The following is an 18,315-nucleotide window of genomic DNA, read 5'->3' on the forward strand; positions in this document are numbered from 1 at the left end:
TCATTCCCGCATTTGTAGACAATGAACTCGTTCTTCAAGTGAGACATCTGGTCAAATCTGGTCAGAGTGCTTGTGTCTGCAAAAAAAATGTTGTCCTGCCTGCCAAAGTCCACGAATTGTTATTTGTCTCCCTCTAGTGGGTGTTGTTAATAACAACATATGTTCGACACAAAATAAATAAATGAATAAATAAATTCATACGTTTATCATATAAAATAGTTTCTATGAGTGGAATTGTCAATTCTGGTTTTGAACTAATCAATTTAGAAGAAAATATAAAAAAATACAACTCTACCACAGCACGCGTGTACCCGAGGCCTTGCGTCATGACGTATGCCAACAGTCTCTGACGTCGGGCAAAAATGGCGGTACCCTTGTTACAATGGGGTCTGTGGATCATCACTTGTTAGCCAACTTATTGTGAATAACCGCGAATTATTCTTACATCTGGCTCTTAAAAGGGATCCATTCGCACGCCTACATGATAAAGGTACGTGTTGTGTTTCATTACAAATAGGAGGGAAATGAACTGGGCCAATTCCTGCTACTTTTATACGTCGGAGACTTCTAGCATCAGCGGTGTTTAAGCCTCGAGTCGAGCAAGTTTGCTAGCCGGGTTTAGCTAGCCGAACGACTTTTGCGAAGATGTTCGCCTGTTTAACTGTCTCTTGCCTTCCTACTTTTTGTGAGGTTTTACATCTTTAACCTGCCAGCGCGTTATAGCAACCATGTCGAGTTAATTTTGCCTCGTACACATCCCCCTTATGTCAACGCACACTTGGACGTTCAGTCTTCAAAAGCTAACTTGAAGGTACTAAACTCAAGCTATTAGTAGTGAATGATAGCAAGCCGCTGGCCCTTACGTTATGCCAATTTGACAACCCTCTTTGTTGACAACACCTTAATCTTTTAATTTTACGGCATTAATGTCGAGGGAGTCGTCGGGAGGTACCTATTAATGTATAAAAAATTACGTAATATAGGCCAAAACACCCGATTTCGCTTTGTCGCACTCCTTACCGTTGAACTGTCAGTAGTTAGCATAATTAACAGTGGTAGCAGAACTATTCAGATTTTTTTATTAAATTGACTTGGTAATATCACATTGTAAAAGTATTTTCTTAACTATTGTCGATATATAAAACGTTCTTAATGCCGAAATTGTTTTATTACATGTTTGTTGTAAGATTATTGGTTACAATGGTCAACTGCAACTGATGTTCACTTGTCACAAAATAGTAATTTTGACTGTTTTCTCCCTCAGTAGAAAATAATCTAAAGCTGTTATGTATTGAAATAGAAGTACATTATCTACCACTGAGGTGAAGCTGAAGAAGAGAAGGGTGCTAATAAGTCAACCGACTACATGGCAAGCAAAAGTGATTTAAAAGAAGCAGATTTGTAGCTCAAGCTATTGTAAAAAATGTTGAGTTTATTGTTGTAACTCATTTTTGCAGATTAAAACTGGGAATTGTCAGGCATAAAAGTGCTCTCATAATCATTGATTGGACATGATTGGTTATAGTCTTTTCTGCCTCTGCATCTTTGCAGTCCAGTACAGCGGGTCCATCCACCTCCTCCCCTCAATCAATGAAGGAATCCAAGGAGAACTTTTCTGGCCAAGCTATTCTGGACCACATCAAGCCATGCTGGTACTGGGACAAGAAGGATTTAGCCCACACTCCATCTCAGTCTGAGGGCCTGGACCCTGGCACGGAGGCTCGGTATCGAAGAGAGGGAGCCCGCTTCATATTTGATGTGGGGACCCGACTTGGCCTGTATCCTTGATTGGTTAATTCATTTGAATACTGGGAGGAGAGTTGGAGCATAATTCATGATGCAAAGTTAATTTATGGCAGCATAGGTATATAAATAGCTGCTCATATCTGACAAACTGTAATGTAAATAACTGTGGGGATCCTTAACGGTCAGCAGACACTATGACACGCTGGCGACTGGCATCATATATTTTCATCGCTTCTACATGTTTCACTCCTTCAAGCAGTTCCCCAGATATGTAAGTTCAGTGTTACGGTTATCCTTAGTTTTTCCTCATCCTTAAAAGGGGAGTAAAAGCGTGAGATTAATGGTGCAATTTGTGCTTTCGACAGGTGACGGGTGCTTGCTGTCTTTTCCTGGCTGGAAAAGTAGAGGAAACTCCAAAGAAGTGTAAAGATATCATTAAAACAGCACGCAGCTTACTGAATGACGTGCAGTTTGCCCAGTTCGGGGATGATCCCAAGGTGACGTTTCTTTTCGTTTTCCCGTTTTCCTTTTTCTTTTTTGTCCTTTTCATGCCAGTAACAAAATGGGTCGTATGGGTCCAAAAATATTTCTAATACTCTCGGTTAAAGAGTTTCTGATGGTGTGTAACTGTCTGCAAAGTAACCCAGATTGATAAGACGTAAAGACCTTGATGTCCTCTTTTTACCCTCTTTGATAGAGCAGCATATGGAATATTTGAATTGTTTAAAATCTTATTTTGAACTACAGTGCCTGCCATTACTTTATGTGCACAATACATTCTGGGTCGATGATTATGCAAAATGTCCTAACTCAATGGTTACTATTTCAATAATGTTAAAGATTTTACTGACTAGCAACAAAGATATCGATTCAATGTCACACGGTGCTTTCCAGTTGAAAGGGAAGAAAAGCCAATCTTCACAGCTTTCCTCGAGAACAGAAGCAGCAACTGCGGCTTTCTTAAGACCCACTGCCGCACTCTCGTCAGTCGTCCTTAATTTATTTGATATCTTGTCATCTAGTGCCACTAGAAAATAGCTCCGCGGTATTCCTTGCTGTAATAGGGGACTAAAACTAAAGGTTACAATATTATCATGTCCCACTTTGTCTCTGAGTACCGTTAATAGACTAAGTTCTATTTTCACAGTTGCTCTCACTCGTGTACCGCATACACTTTACCCTCGCTTTGATTCCATTTCTTATTGTACACCGTAAACCTGAGACCTTTTCACATGGTCTTCAAGCTGGAGCTGATGTTGTGCATGTGTGAAAGTACAGAGGAGGTCAAATGTGATCTGCTTCTGAGCTGGCAAGGAAGGTAGAAACAGAGGCGAAACTTGCTGAATTACAAAGAGAAACGGGAAGATTATTGAGTCTTCTTTTTACCTGAAATGTGAAAAGGGCTCCTGACTGAGTGTGACTGTTTCCCACAGAGTCCTCAGTCCTGGTTGGTTGTGGTTAGTTGAGTTTATCAGCCATTCAGACCTTGAAAACAACAACAGTCAAAGTTCAAACCAACAAAACTGAGCCACAGTTCTGTCGCAACAGAACAATTTGTCCTGTGAGTCTCTGCACTAACCAGCATGAAACCGTCCAGTCAGAGTAACAAAGACACCCTCAGTCTTTAAAACATCACATGTAGCTTAAGCCATGCAAGTCATTTGAGTTGTAAACTGTCTTCAATGTGGCTTTCAGTTTGTTTTCATGGATATAACGTATAGGCTGAAGTGTTCCTCCTGCAGTATTTTTGTACTGTATTTCTGTATTTTTAGGAGCGAGATGGTCTAAATCATCCTGTTTTTGTTTTGTCAACAGGAGGAGGTGATGGTGTTGGAGAGAATTTTGCTCCAGACGATCAAATTCGACCTGCAGGTGGAGCACCCCTACATGTTTCTGCTGCGCTACGTCAAGCAACTCAAAGGTGAGACGAGGCGAATCAGCGCCACAGCCACTCAGTCCGATGAATAAGGAACCCATATTGAGCAGGGTGCTGTTTTTTTTTTTTTTCTCCGGATGCTACAGGGGAGAAGAATAAAGTGTGCAAGGTGCTACAGATGGCCTGGACGTTTGTCAATGACAGGTGAGCGAACTGCACGCCACTACCTCCCAGTCTCACTAGTCTTTTCCAGAGATGGCCTCTTATGTTAAGAAGTGTGTCGTGTCCAGAATAAGGTTTGTATTCCCATCTAACTTAATATGTGCACTGATAAATATGTATTCCATCTTGCTTTGGAGTCTGGGAAGGATCTGTTTAGAAAGTGTGACTCATATAGTCACAGTGGCCTAATACTTGAAGAAGCACACTATATACCTGCAATGTTCCTAATACAAATCTGCTGCCCCCCCCCCCCCCAAATTTCCTGCCTCTTTCCATCATTTGTTGACAAAACGAAGAATGAATGGGTGACTGGGCTGAATTGGAATATTGCTGATGAAGGTTTGGGAAGATATTTCCTGAACTAAACTGAAAGAAGACATTAACCAGTCTGTTTGTGCGTCCTGGGCAGCCTGTGCACCATGCTGTCTCTGCAGTGGGAGCCAGAAATCATCGCCGTGGCCGTCATGTACCTGGCGGGCCGCCTATGTAAGTTTGACATCCAGGAGTGGACGGCCAAGCAGTCGTCGCGTCGCTGGTGGGAGCAGTTCGTCCAGGATGTCCCAGTGGAGCTGCTTGAAGGTGGAACCCAGCATCAAAATTCGAAACTTTAGTCCCTGTTATTTGTTTTGTCCTGTCAGACTTTTCTCAAACAAAAACATGCTTTGGTCCTCCAGACATTTGCCACCAGATCCTAGATCTGTACTCCCAGGGAAACAAGCCCATCCCTCAGCAGATGCAAGAGAAAGAGCGGACACCAGCTATTCCGACCCCAGCCCCTCCAGCACCGCAGGGACAGCCGCCAGTCGCCAACCCTCCTCCCCCACCACCAAAAAAGACTTCCCCTCAGGGCGGCAGCCCTGCACGCCAGCTCAAGCGCTCGCATGTAAGCGTCCACCTCACCTGCACAGAGCCACGGGAAAGTCCTTTCTATGTGTTGAAATATAATGATGATGCAGCTGGTGTGTTTTAATTGATGCATACTACTACTCAACCATCCATCCCTCTCTGTTGAAACTGAGTCTTTGCATCTTTTTCCAATTTGTTCCAGACATCCCCAAAAGATGAACCAAAGGCACCAGGTAAAAACATCTGTCAAACATCAGGCTGTCAAAAAATGACTTGGTTTGGATTCGAGTGTTTATCCGCTGAAACACTTTAGGAAAGAAGAAAACGAATGAATAATCGTTTTTGATGATATACGGATACACTGTACATTCAAAGTGGCCTGGATTAGTATCTTGGAAGGTTTTGCTTTTTCTTAACATGTAAACAAACAGAAAAGTCACTAAATGCATTCTCTGACCATTTTCAGAGCAAGTTGGATCAAAGATTCCTAGATTGGAGAGCCCAATGCCTCCACTACCTACATCACAGCCTCCCCCTGGTAAGCCCTGACCATTTGCATGTTATGTTAAAAGCTTAGGAATAGCTTAAAACTTGGGTACGTGTTATGTCCCAGAAACCCTGCTGCATGCTGGCGTGTGCCACCAAATTGGCCCATAACAAGCAGCCTAAAGCCGTTAGTCTGCTTACATAATCACAACTCGTCTTGACATTATTTTAAGACACATGCAGACTCCTAAACTATCCCAAACCAGTCTGATTAGTGCTTAAGCCTGATAATGAGACCCCCTCCTGTGTGGGTGAAGCTGGGTAGTCTCCGCTCACTGTCTGGGAATGGAGAGGTTATTTAGGTTCATGTTGGAAGGAGCAGCCTCTCTGTTTGCTGGCAGGATGGTGGGGAATTTTTAATGTTTTTTTCTTTTCTATAGCTCCTCCCGCAGAAGCAGAACCAGGAAGTGAAGCAGCTCCTCCACCCCCACATGCTCCACCTCCACACCAGCCTCCTCCACTGCCCCATCGCCCTCCTCCTCCTCCACCCTCCAATTACCTCATGTCTACCACCAGCTCGTACATGTCTGGAGAGGGTTATCAGAACCTCCAGTCCATCATGAAGACAGAAGGTCCTTCCTACGCCCCCATGCCGCCCAGCTACGCACCTCCCATACCGCCGTATCATCCACATGTGTACCCACCACCTACAGCACCTCCTCCAGGCCCCCCTCCTCCCTCCAATTACCCACCACCAAGTATGCCACCAACCTATCCACCGCCAGGCTACAACAGCTACCCTCCACCACCGCCTCCACGCATGCCACCGGGGCATGTACCCCCTCCAGGGATTGGCCTTCCACCTGCTGGGTACCCTCCTCCACCCCCCGTGCCCCCAGGACAGTCACAAGTGCCTCTACCTCCTCCACCTGGCATGCCCCTGAACCGTGGCGGGTGGATGAGATGAGGCTGAGCAGAGCTCCGTAGAGACTGAGAACAACCAGGAACCTGCGGTTTTCTGGTCCAAACCAAGAAAACAGTTCTAAATGAAGCATTCTGAGCATGATGAGTGAGCTCTGAATGTCTTGCTTATGAGAACCCGAAGAGAAGTAAAATGTCCAGTCAGCATCTTGAACGATTTTTTTGAAATTGGTGGCTTAAACATGTACAGGATGGTACTCGTGCCCAGCACCAGGATTCCAGAACACAGTCTTATGCGTTGTTTTTGTCCTGGGAATGTACCAAGAAATATTAGCACCATTTGTTTTTCCTTTTTTTTTTTTTTTTTTTTTAAATATATATTCTTGCCACATATGCTATCTCACAGACGTTACAAAGTTGTTTTTTTGGGTTAGGGTTACCTAGGGTTATGTAACCCTAGGTTCATTCTTCTGAATTTCCATTTCCTCTCTATGTTTTCAGTCTTATTGGGGGCGGGGGGGAGTGGAATATTCTAAAAATGATGGCTGAACGCCATGCTGCATTACAGTCCTTTAATTTTACTCAGAAAACAGGCTCAGAATCTTCTTTTCTTTTTTAATTTTTTTTTTAACCCCCCATTTCAATCACAAACATCATTTTTTTGCTGTTGAAGAAAATTTTCTTGAATCCTGCGCTTGCAGACAGTAGAGTTGGAAACCTGTATTCAAATCAAGCACGTCTAACACTGGACAGTCTGTTTACTTGTACATACCACATGTGTTCATTTAAGCTGATGGGTTTGAGAGCTTCTGTATGTGCCTTAGTCAGGCTTCTCTTCTCTTCTCTGTATCCTGCCCGTAGCTTTGGTTCAGTTTATGAACATTAAAGACCTGCTTTTTTTTTTCTTTTTTCTTTGAACCGAGTCACTTGTTTTCTATCTGCATACGGTGACAACGTGATGATGAAGTTCTTCACACCCATGTCTGACCTTGTTTCCGTGTAACTGAAAATGACAAATCTAGAGATGTTGGTGATAGATCGTAACTGTTTGGGCCAGAGCTACATTCACGATGAAAACATCAGGCAGGTCAAAAAAATGAAGATCAGAAACATCTGAGTGGGATTTTTTTTAAAGGGACAATTGTACGAGTTTGGACCCGAGTCCCAACTGGATTCTTTAAAAGGAACTGAAGACCAGAGATCCTTTCCTACCTTAAAGACAAGTGCAAAGTAATTCCTCAGTGATTATAAAAAAGAAAAATTAAAAAAAGAAGCTTGTTAGCCATGACAGATACAGGTTTTGTTGTTCATTAGTTATTGAGAAATCAACATCTTGGATCTATATAACATCTAACAGCTATATAGTAGCAGAAAGCTACTAATCGAGTGATTACAGTTGTGTCTGACTGCATCAGTTCAACACAAAGTGTATCTTTCACCTGTGCTGATCACATACATCATCTCATGAATGGATGACAGCTTGAAGTGAGGAGTTATTTTTACCTTTTAATCCATAACGCAGCGTGTTTTACCACCTTCAGCAGTTTCAACTGTGCCAGCAGAGGGCAGTCTAACTCCTGCAGTGATCAAATAAAGACAGCGGTTCACAGCATCATTAAGCAACTTGTTTATTATTCCCCCCCCAAAAAAAAATTCTTTTAAAAGTGGCCTATTTCAAGTTCTTTTATTCTGCCAAAATGTTCATGTCGTCAAATGTTCATTTCTCGAAATTCATGAAAAGAAGTTACAGTCATGCTAGTTGCTACAGGAATACACAGAGTCTAAGGTTCTGTACTGTGGTTTCAGCATATAGGCAGGGGAAGGGAAAAAAAAGACAGCTGGCTTCCAGATCAACACACGTTGCAAGAAAATGTGGCACATCTCAAATCAAATGCCATTTATTAAGTATTTAAAATTGTATCATGGCTTTAAATCGGTTCCTAAAAAAAGGACACTTTTTTTTTTTTTTGCTTTTCGACCTATTATTTAAGAGAACAGAGGCTGGCTGCCTCAGAAGTGTTGGAATTTGGAACAAATGACACTAGAGTTGGGAGAGCCTGGCCTGTCAGTCACCGAACAAAACTATCGGATAACTTTGGAGATCGAGAAAATCTGATCATTTAAAAAAGAAAAAAAGCTCAGTTACTGACTGCTCTCCGATCTCTATTCTTGCACCAAGCAATAAATACACCAATAAACTGAGTTGATTCATTTTGACATCAAGAAATGTTACCGTTTCGTGGTGTGGAGACATCAAAGGGAAGACTTATTTCTCATATTCTAAAAAAAAGTAGAAAGAAACATGCACTGCGTGAACACACCTGCTGAATCCATGACAACAGAAATAGGGTTAATCGTAAAAGTGAGACTTTCCTTTTCCATCGTCTCACTAGAGACGTCTTAAAAAAAAGCTGCAGAAAGTATCCACAGGGGTCAGTCCAGAGCCTTCAAAAATGCTGTTGCACTTCATGGAACACAGCTTTCTGCATGGATTCGGAAAATGTCTTCAGCAGTATTCAAATGTGATGTAACGGGGTTCAACAGCCCAAAGAGGAAAAAAAATATTTAAGAAATTCGCAGGCAGTTGCTACAGCTGCAAGAAAGCCATTCGATCTCCGCCCACACACGCAGACACGCGCGCACGGTCACAGATGGGTGAAGGTAAAGCTGTAGCCCCCCCAACCTGAGAGAATGATTGTCGAGCATGCACACAGCATTCAATTTTAGTCAGTTTTATACAGTAAGAGAATTAGCCTTCCATTAACCAGTGGGAATGGCAGATTCAGAATGGACTTGATACATGTTCAGAGGTTACAGAGAGAAGGAATAGTAATCAACCTGGAAAAGAATAATAACAACAACAACAAAAACAAAAAGCAAAACAAGTGTAATACCAGAAGCAAACCCTGTTTAAGGTCTGGTTGTGTGTGCTTTTAAAACTGAATTATTGATCACATGGCCACGCTTGAATACAAAATCGATAAAGTAAAATCAACAGTAATAATGAAGTAGTGCTATGGTTTTATACATAATATACACAAGTTAACAGTGATCCCTAGATTATCAATAGACTTGTCTTATGAGCAAAAGGCGCTAGATCACAGTGGGTTTCACTTAGTTTACATTTTAGAACTAATCCTAGTTATACTCATTGACCACTGGGGGGGGGGGGGGGGGGGGGGGGGGGGGGGGCCACATGTGACAGGAGCTGGGGTCTCTATAGGAGGTACTATCAAGAATCATCTCAACATACCGCCACGCCGTCTCTGCTCATGCGGCCCCGTCAGGTCTGTGCTTGAAACCGTGTTGCACCGCTCGCTTATAACGGCACAGCTATGCTCGAAATGCACTAAAAGCAAGGTGTGTTTGGAGTGGTTTGCAGAGAGGCGTGTCAGTTGTGGGTTCAAAATCCTTCAAATCAATCAAGAAAAGTGGCGAATGAGTGGAACTAGCTGCCAGTTGTTTTGAACGATTAAAAACATGTCGTACATGTAAATTGTACATGTAAATAACAGACTAACAAGTCTTTTCTGTAGCCAGTCTCAGAGTTTGTTGAAGGAACGCTGGGTGCGGTAGGCAGTAGGGAACATGGCATGATGGGTCGTGTAGGTGCAGGAAGAAATCTGGTGTTTTAAGGTGAGGGTAGGTACTGTAGACCCATATCTGTCTCTCTGTCCGGTTGCCTTGCTACAGTGGCCCCTTGAACTGGTTCCCAGAGAGGTGCTGTCTGACAGACAGCTTTGATCCGGTGGCATCACCCAGTTTTCTCCACACAACCTGCAAGCACAGACAGAGAGTGAAGTTGAGAGATGAAGAGGAGCAGAGAGTCTGGCTGAGACAGGAACACACAGAAGCAGTGACTTTAAGGAGAACTTTTCTTCAAGAGTGGAACCTTCAAATACTCAGTGTGCTGCAAAGACTGCACACACATATGAGCGATTCAGCGCAGGGGAGCTACCTCTGTCTCTGGCCTTTCTTTCAGCGCAGCTTCCCTCAACCGTTGAATGAGAAGGCCCCCCGGGGGCCCCTGGTGATATTACAGAGGAACTGTTGTAGTGCTCCCCAGATTCCTGGCCTGTCACATACCTCTACAGAGCCCAGAGAGACAGATTCTTGTTCTCTCTCGAATCAGCAGACCTTTTATTCTGGACCGGGCCTTTTCAGCACCAACTGAAAAACGTAGGAGGAAATGAGGGGCAGGGGAGAGGAATAATAGATATGGGAGGCTGAGAGATGGGGAGGAGTGCTCTTTTCCCTGCCGCTCCAGTTTAATTGCTCTGACAGCTCAACTATGAGCCTCCACTGAGAGATTCCAGTGTAGGGTTGGCTTTGGAGCAGGGACACGGAGAAAGATTGAGGGATAGAGGGAAAGATAGAGGAGAAGAAGAAGAGGGAGACTCTGCTGCAAGTGTCCCTTCAGACTAAATTAGTCTAAATGAGTTCCTCATTAGCAAAAGCAGCTCAAAAACTGAACGGATTTGAACCCAGTGAAGAAAAAGGGATTGACAGAATGAAGAGAAATAAACTAGTTGGGAGATTCCTATGTTGCAGCATTAGTGGAAAAAAATGTGATGTCAGTCCAAATGGTGAAGGAGACCTTTCATGTTGTAGTGATTCAGGTTATTACTCCCTTTTTCTTAAAAAGAAAGTAAGTTTTATTTTTTGTGACACAAGCCCAATCCACAGAAGTAGGGAAACTGCGAACAAAGCTAACAAAGCATAATGCAACCGTTAGCTAAACAGTTTCACTCTGAATTTATCTGGAAGCAGTGCAAAGACACTACATCACAGTTAGCAGCAAAATATGTATTTATTTGTAATTTTAAGTCAGCGAGATTTAAAAAAAAATTTTTATGATTAAGACTCATTCGCCCAAGAGCTAGTTTGGCTAGTTCGGCTAGCTCCCATGCTCACGGATGTCAATGGCTTCTGAGCTCTTAGACGAGCAAACCTAAGTCAGCTGGCTTCTAGGCCAGCTCACTCAAGCTCACTCAGCCAAGAGCTGTAGCTCTTTGCTCGGCCCTTGCTTCTACGGTCTTGTCCACTTCTTCTCCTTGTGCCTTGCTGGCTTCTTGTTTCATTGGTTCCTCATGGTGCTTGAGAAAATAGCTGCACAGCCCCAACCCGCAAGAAATCAGGATTGGCTCCTGAAAATACTTTATGTAGAACAAATGACCCCTCGAAGTGTAAAGCTAAGGAGATCTTCAGTAGTTCTCAGAAATCCTTAGTCAAAGTGTTCAAGGCAGATTTCGCTTACAAAGTCATTAATGCTGAATGCAATATTCTGCTTTTGGAGCAATAAATGCTACCTTCCACATATATATATTTTTTTTTCATTCAGGGAAGGTCTCACATATTTCAGCGTTACAGCTTTTGCACTTACATTGCACATCTCTCGCACAATCGCCTTCTCTTTCTCACTGAGATCGTCCTCATAGTCCTCAGGAACCTGCTTGTCCAAATTCTCGTGGACCTCCAGCACCTGATAACAAACAAAGGGAGGAGTGTTTGCTCTCACACAAGTAGGAATGGAGACATCACCTTTTACCACAGCTAGCTACCGAGCTACTTTCAATGAAACGGCTGTGAACACGGGTGCGGTCATCCCAGCTTTGCATTTACTTAAAAGGGTAACAAAAGATATAATTGTGATCAAAAATCAGTCTTCAAATCATGATTTAACTGAATATTTTACCTTCATGGCATGCACCACTGCCTCAGGCTTCTGGACACAGGACAGGTAGCCTGTGGCAGGAGAGGATTCGCTGGTTGGTAGACGGTTTGTACCCTGAGGAAAGTAAAAGAAAAAAAAAAAAAGTAAGTCTTTGTGCAAAACAATGCAAAGCATCGACAAAGATGAGATTGAAAGACTGACCGGTGATAAAGGTTAAGAGCCAGGTCTAGGCCATAAACCTCTGGGGGACATGCTCTGCAACCTGTCAAGCTCTTATCTCGTCACATCTGCTGTCACACAGTTTAAACCAGAAGTCCACTTCAAAGAACTCATCCTAACAAAGTCCACCACACACTCTCCACCAGTGGGTGTTCTGGCTGGATTTAAAGAGGGACTTTATTGGATCATAGCACTGAAAATGCCACCCGCTTTCATCCCAGCTCAAATCGCCGCTCCTCCCCTTGTGTTCATCTCCCCTTTTTGCATTCACCATGCATTCAATTCCCAGCTCTGCTACCTGCATGGAGTGATTTAACCTGGTGTGATGGGACCAGCTAGGAAGGAGGCCAGAGTGTTTGTTTGACTCATCATCCCCCCTGGTTAGGATCCAGACAGTGGCTCTCTGTTTGAGGGACACGGAGATCTCTGGGACACACAATGGCACTATTCACTGTAACCTGGCATCAGAACCCTGCATTAGACACAGCTCCGTGCCTCTGTTAGCCCCAGTTTGTATGTCACGTCCCTCCCGCACCCGTTTGTACCATTTGGGTGCCAGAATGAGCCCATATAACCTGTTAGCAAACAGATGCAATGATAATCAAACTGGAGCCGAAAGGGTTGACATGTGGAAACTGTCCAGCAGTCACTTCGTTTCACATCAATTACACGAAACATTGATCCACATTGATATCCTGCCACAAGATGAGAATCAGTTTATGAAGATCCCTATATTCATAAACTTTTATGTGGAAGAAGTCAATTTTCAATTTCAAGTTAAAGAGTCCATATTATGAATGAAAAATGTCACTTTTTTGTACTTGGCATTCTTTCCACCCACCCCCCTCAATCGGAAATTGGAAATTCTGATGAATGGAGCAACAACAACCTGAGCTGGAGCATGATTCCCTGTGCCTAAAAAGAGGGATGAGTACCAACTGTTCACGGCCAAACTGCTGACAAGGGAAATCTAAGTTATCTGAGAATAAAATTGGCAGATAAGTATTTTTCAGCTTGGTGTCTGGGCTCGATATGATGCGTATGCTAGAGTGAGCTCTCAGGCTATTGACTGTATTTGTTAATACGGTAATAAAGCACTTCAGCTTTAGGGATATTATGTACTACCAGTTTCAAAAGAGGTAAACCTTGAAAAGAGAGGAGCGGAGTGAAGTTGAGTGGATCATTCCACATCCTAAAACCAGCCAGGTTGAATAGAGGTGTACGTATACGGTTCATTTTAAGACATGGGGTATTTTGACCAAAGCATAGTACAAACATTTCATTAAGATATTAGGAAAGTGTTTCATTCTGGTGTATTTTTTTATTTGAAAGGCTGCTGTTGAGCAGGAGAATGAGATGATGATGTTACGTTGGTTTGTTTAGACACCATATTGTAGTTTCAGAGTGACGCATCTTCACGTTCTCCACTAAATGTTTGTGGACATGAGATCTTATCAAAACTTCATCAAAATTATATATTTTAATAGCTTTATTTTTAGAGAGATTTGACATTTTTCTATCTCTTAACCAATTATCAGTCAATGGTCATACGGTCGGCTTACTACGTATAGAATGCAGAAGGCTCGGACAGTTTTGACCCTTGTTGCATACCATAGAAACTTTCACTCTCCGTTCACCTTGGGTTATTTATAGCAATTTAGTTTACTTCTTTATTCCCATTTATCATATTGGGTTCCCTTGCTTTTCTGTAAGTGTATTTCAAGGTTTTCATTTAAATCACTGACTGTTTGATCAAAGCATAGCTAAATGAGATCTGAGGAAAACTGCTGTTAATAGCAAAAAAAAAAAAAAAAAACTACGAGGATTCAATGCACACAATGCTTGGAAGAGGTGCAATTTCATCTTTGTTGATTGTAAGGAAGACCCTTCGTTACAAACACCTCTACAACAATGGATCAGCACAAGTCTATTAATCCAAGAGGTCCAACAATCCCTTTGTTGAATAAAAACACACAGCCCTCTCAGTTGAGTGTGTTTAAGGTCACACTAACTTATATGTTACCACACAGCTCCATCTGTGGTGGACTTTGAAGCCAAATAAAAGTAAGAATATATAAATCCCTGTCATTCCTTTGTGATGTTCACTTCTCTGAATTGTGGCCATTATCTGAAGAGTGAAAACATTTCCTGCTTGCGCCTGTGTCAGCTTTCCTAGTTTCATTCTGTGTTGGAGCTGTAAAGTGAACAGAAAGGATTTGGACAGTGCAAAGACACAGCCAGCTTTGGGCAGAGTTTCCTGCTCATATGGATGTACATTTTGGGAAAGTTTCCCTCCATAAAGAGGCCTAATTTAGGCCCTGCAAGAGTAGGGGGGAAAGCACACACTGTCAGAATCGGTGATGTGGACTTTGACTACACAAAATCACAACAGACTGTTGTGTTTGTGAGAATCATGCAGGCTGGCTGCTTTCTTCCACTGTGCATCTTTTCTTCTCTCCCATCATTTCCATTCTGACAGCCTAATGCACGCTCACTGACCTGAAACTGTGTCTGGATGAGACAAAGGACTTAATATAAAGGATAACTGGGATAGACTGGGAGGGGTACACAAAGTCCAGTTCCCTGAAGTCCTGCTGTTGTCACTGAGAAAGCCCATATGTCTTATCTTTTCTTTCTCCTCTTTCTCTTATACATGGATGAACTTGGGCCAAATTAGGGACCAAGGAACTGATTCCCATACAGATAAGTACTTCTTTATGGGGTTCTCGTGACAATAAAGCCCTTGCTAGATGAGGACATGAAACTGACAGAAAAGGTTATTCTGGACTACATGAGACACAATTTTACTGTCTTCATCAGGTTGCTAAAAAAAAAAAATCACTTGTTGACCTAGTAACCTCACAGTAAGGAGAGGATTCCAGATCAACACCATAGAATGTGAAAAACTGGGTCAGTTCTGGAAGAATTGTCCTTCTTCTCTAAGCCAATAAATATTTTCTCACCATATTATTTCTAAATGAAATTCTGTCTGATCAATGTGCTAGCAGTCATTTTTAAAATAATTGAATTGCCAAGTAAATGTTAGACCTGAAAGAGAAGAAAACTATGTTTGGGAATGAAAATGAGGTTAGATTCCAGGAAGTGTCTGGGAACGACTGTAAAGCTGTTAAGCAAGGAAGATTCTACCTTCGAAGGAAAAGAAACCAACAGTAAAAACAGAGTGGAGCCAAGTTGAGCCACACCCTGTAATGAGGAAAAAAAAAAGAAGACAATCCCATGGCTGAGCACAAACTCACAGAATTCCAGAACAACCAGTGGCTTACTCTTATTAGCAAATGAAGTTCGCTGGTGCACAGTAGGCCTATCTAATGACTGCAGGGTATTGGGAAAACCTGCTTTATGCGACAGCATTGTTGAAGACTGCAATGATGATATGACTTCCAATATACAGACAAAATGCTAAACAAATACAATATATCATATGAAGCTCAGGTGTATTTGATGACTATGTCAGATGTATGAGACAATACTGCACGTGTTGGTTTCTGCACATTTTCAGTAAAGTTTCAATATATTATGCAGCCCAAATTGGAAGTGAAGTTAAGATATTGTATTGTATGGAGACAGTTTTTATGAGATCTGGATACTGCTAATACACTTGTTACTGGTTATCTTTTGCTGTCAGGAAAGAGGAAAATAACAGTTTTTTTTCCCTTACAAAATTTAACTTGTGAGCTGTAGCCTATATGAAGTTTGCTTATATAGTTTGATCTTTATATGTATCACATCATATCAAATCCCACCCAGATATTAAAGATAGTCCCATATAATATAGTCCTTTTTTTTTCTTACACAAAGCTAGGCTAACTAACTGCTAGCTGTAGCTTTAGTGCTAACAATCTTCTTGTCACCCCTTCTATTTTTTGGCCTTTCTTACACCACTCTGTAAGAGAGCAAGATTTTTCAAGATGTCTAAAGAAGCACTAAAGAAGCAAGCAAGAAGTAATCGTGAACAACAGCACTTGACTTTATTGGGCTATACCTAGCCCAATGTTAGCATTGCTTTTCACAGTTTGAGGTTTGATATTGTTGTGAAATTCAATTAAAATTCTTGCACTTTGTATCAGCAAACAGAGGTTCTCTTAAGTGTTTTGTCAAACACGTCGTCAATATTAGTTAATAATTTTTAACCCCTCAGACTGAACCTGTTGGAAAGCTAACCTTACAGCTAATTTGTATAGTGTAACTGATTCCCATTCATTTCTCCAAATTTATTTCTACATTGACACCACATGCCAACTCTGTCAGAAACTTCAAATCACACCTCAGACAAACAAGACCTTATTTCATGAGAAATAAGTTCAATTCAATTCAATTAAATTTTATTTATATAGCGCCAGATTACAACAATTGTCATCATCATAAGTGGACATGAACGTCACCGAATCGCACAAACCCGTGAGGTAGGGTTAAACTTGAGAGTTGCATTCTGGTTCTGAATTGAGAGCTTTCAGGCTGAGTCTGTGATTAAAACATAATATTGTTGTTGGTTGTTTTTTTGTTTTTTTTCAAAAACACTAGGAGGATTTAAGTCCTCTGGGCAGCAGCACAGCCCCGTTCTGACCTTCCTTGAGCAGTCAAAAAACAATTACCAAGCTTCAGCTCCCCAGACACTGGCAGGGTCAGGGATGGAGGTGGATTGTGGAGGATTATTGCTTTCATAGTGGGATTCAGTTCAAATAGACTCCAGGGAGGAGAAAAGGAGCTGAAGGGTCAGGATACGGGATAAAGAGAAGGGGTTTCTGACTCCTGGTAAATTTTTCTTCTTGCTCATTTGTTTCTTTTTCCGTTTGTCTCATCAACCTTATGACCCATTTCTTTTAATCCTTTTTCTTCTCACTCTTTCTGTCTTTCTTCCTGAGTTCTCTTCCTGTCATGTGTCAGACAGATTTAGGTTAGCTGTGAAAGTATAATTGAGGAGTTAGAAGTAAAGTGAATTACAGCTAACTTGACTTGATTTCACCATGGAGACATCAGCACTCTCCCTACAATTAGGTGTTTGTGTGTCTGTCTCCACACTTAACTGCATTCATATAAGCAGTGTCGCAGAGTGGATCTGTGGCTATAACTATCATTTAAGCGGTCAGGTGTCAGCGTGAGTCTTTGTGGGTATGTGTGTGACTGTTTGTGTTTGTCGGTCTCTGGGGGTACTGACCATGTGCATGGCCTCCTGGCGCTGGGGCAGCGAGGACAGCTGGGACTCTGAGTGGTACAGCGTCATTCCCTTCCTCAGGGCACGGAGGTCACCTGGGTTACACTGCTGGGCGCACATGGGCAACAAACAAACACACACAAAAAAAGAAAGATATAAGACTTCAGTGTTCTGTCATCGCTGCATGCTCATGGATTAAACGGTTGGGCTATAATATTAATCCAACTGGTTTCATAAGGCAGATACAGACAACAATATTGGTATTTAATACAGACATATTACCTTTTGTGTAAAATATGTACATAATTAATACACCCCCTAAAATAAAATAAAAAACCTAATATATGATCCTCATCCTTATTGGTTAATTAGGATATCTGGTTCTGCCCCCATCCCACACTGGCACCTACTCTCTCATCATCACTCTGAAGCTATTTTTTTGTGTGTCTCTCTACATAAATGACACCTCACAATGCTGGGAGCTAGATCACGTCGTGCCATCAATGAGGGCCAACGCGCTCTTAAGATTTTGTCCTCATTAGCAGCCAAAGACTACCGGTTCCTGGGGGCAGTAACCAGCCCAGCTTCGCTCTGCAGGCAGGGAACATGGCAACACTACTGTTCCTTATGACATTTCTCATGTCACGCATGAGTGTACCCTCTGTGTGAGGTGCAGTGTTTAAACACACGTGATGCCTGGGAGAACTCGGGCTATAAATAATTCCGTGAGCTCAGGAAGTGTGTCTACGAAAGCACTGACATTGTGCTGCGTCGTCCGTCTGTGCATTATCTCCGTGTGTGTCATACAGTCAGGTGCATGCTCAAGTTTTCCGGAGACAAAGCAACAACCAGCATTCCCCGGTCTTCTCTCCTCCACCTCAGTATCCCGTTGGCGTTCCTCTAACCTTTCTAAATCCTTCCCTTGGCACTTCTTGATCTATCTCTTGGGTTTCCATATTCAGGCCCCCCAAGTCTTTATTTTGTTAACATTTCTGTCATTTCTCTGTCAGGAGACCCTAAATGTCAAATCAGGATCGTCAAACGCATACTAGATAAGATCAGCTGAATAAGAAAGAGGTTTCTTACTAGATCAGCCCTTTTTAAAAAAAAAAAAAAAAGAAAGAAAACAGGCCAACATGCTGCCCAGCTTGA

General features: G+C 42.3%; 2 protein-coding genes across 5 annotated transcripts in view; one reads left to right on the forward strand and one right to left on the reverse strand.

Moving 5' to 3' along the window:
• The first annotated feature begins 356 nt into the window (after nucleotides 1–356).
• Nucleotides 357–7,015, forward strand: ccnk (cyclin K). The gene is made up of 11 exons (XM_072362400.1): nucleotides 357–490; nucleotides 1,552–1,778; nucleotides 1,936–2,017; nucleotides 2,112–2,243; nucleotides 3,562–3,667; nucleotides 3,769–3,826; nucleotides 4,254–4,423; nucleotides 4,519–4,727; nucleotides 4,893–4,923; nucleotides 5,157–5,228; nucleotides 5,617–7,015. Exons 1-11 carry the CDS (start codon nucleotides 482–484, stop codon nucleotides 6,141–6,143), a joined length of 1,623 nt encoding a protein of 540 aa, XP_072218501.1. The 5' UTR covers nucleotides 357–481; the 3' UTR covers nucleotides 6,144–7,015.
• Nucleotides 7,016–7,707: 692 nt separating this feature from the next.
• ccdc85cb (coiled-coil domain containing 85C, b) overlaps nucleotides 7,708–18,315 on the reverse strand; it is a 44,685-nt gene continuing 34,077 nt past the window's right edge. For 2 of the 4 annotated variants that reach the window (XM_072362432.1, XM_072362430.1), the window contains 4 exons: nucleotides 17,167–17,268; nucleotides 11,793–11,885; nucleotides 11,481–11,579; nucleotides 7,708–9,874 (listed from right to left, as the gene is read on the reverse strand). In XM_072362432.1, the coding sequence (XP_072218533.1) occupies nucleotides 9,785–9,874; nucleotides 11,481–11,579; nucleotides 11,793–11,885; nucleotides 17,167–17,268 (384 nt within the window). In that variant the 3' untranslated portion in view covers nucleotides 7,708–9,784. Of the gene's footprint in view, nucleotides 9,875–11,480; nucleotides 11,580–11,792; nucleotides 11,886–17,166; nucleotides 17,272–18,315 lie in introns of all 4 variants that reach the window. The other 2 variants (XM_072362431.1, XM_072362429.1) reach the window with 1 other exon arrangement.

The sequence above is a fragment of the Leuresthes tenuis genome, unplaced genomic scaffold, assembly GCF_036924035.1.
Source record: "Leuresthes tenuis unplaced genomic scaffold, fLeuTen1.0.hap1 SCAF_13, whole genome shotgun sequence".
NCBI classification, from domain to species: domain Eukaryota; kingdom Metazoa; phylum Chordata; class Actinopteri; order Atheriniformes; family Atherinopsidae; genus Leuresthes; species Leuresthes tenuis.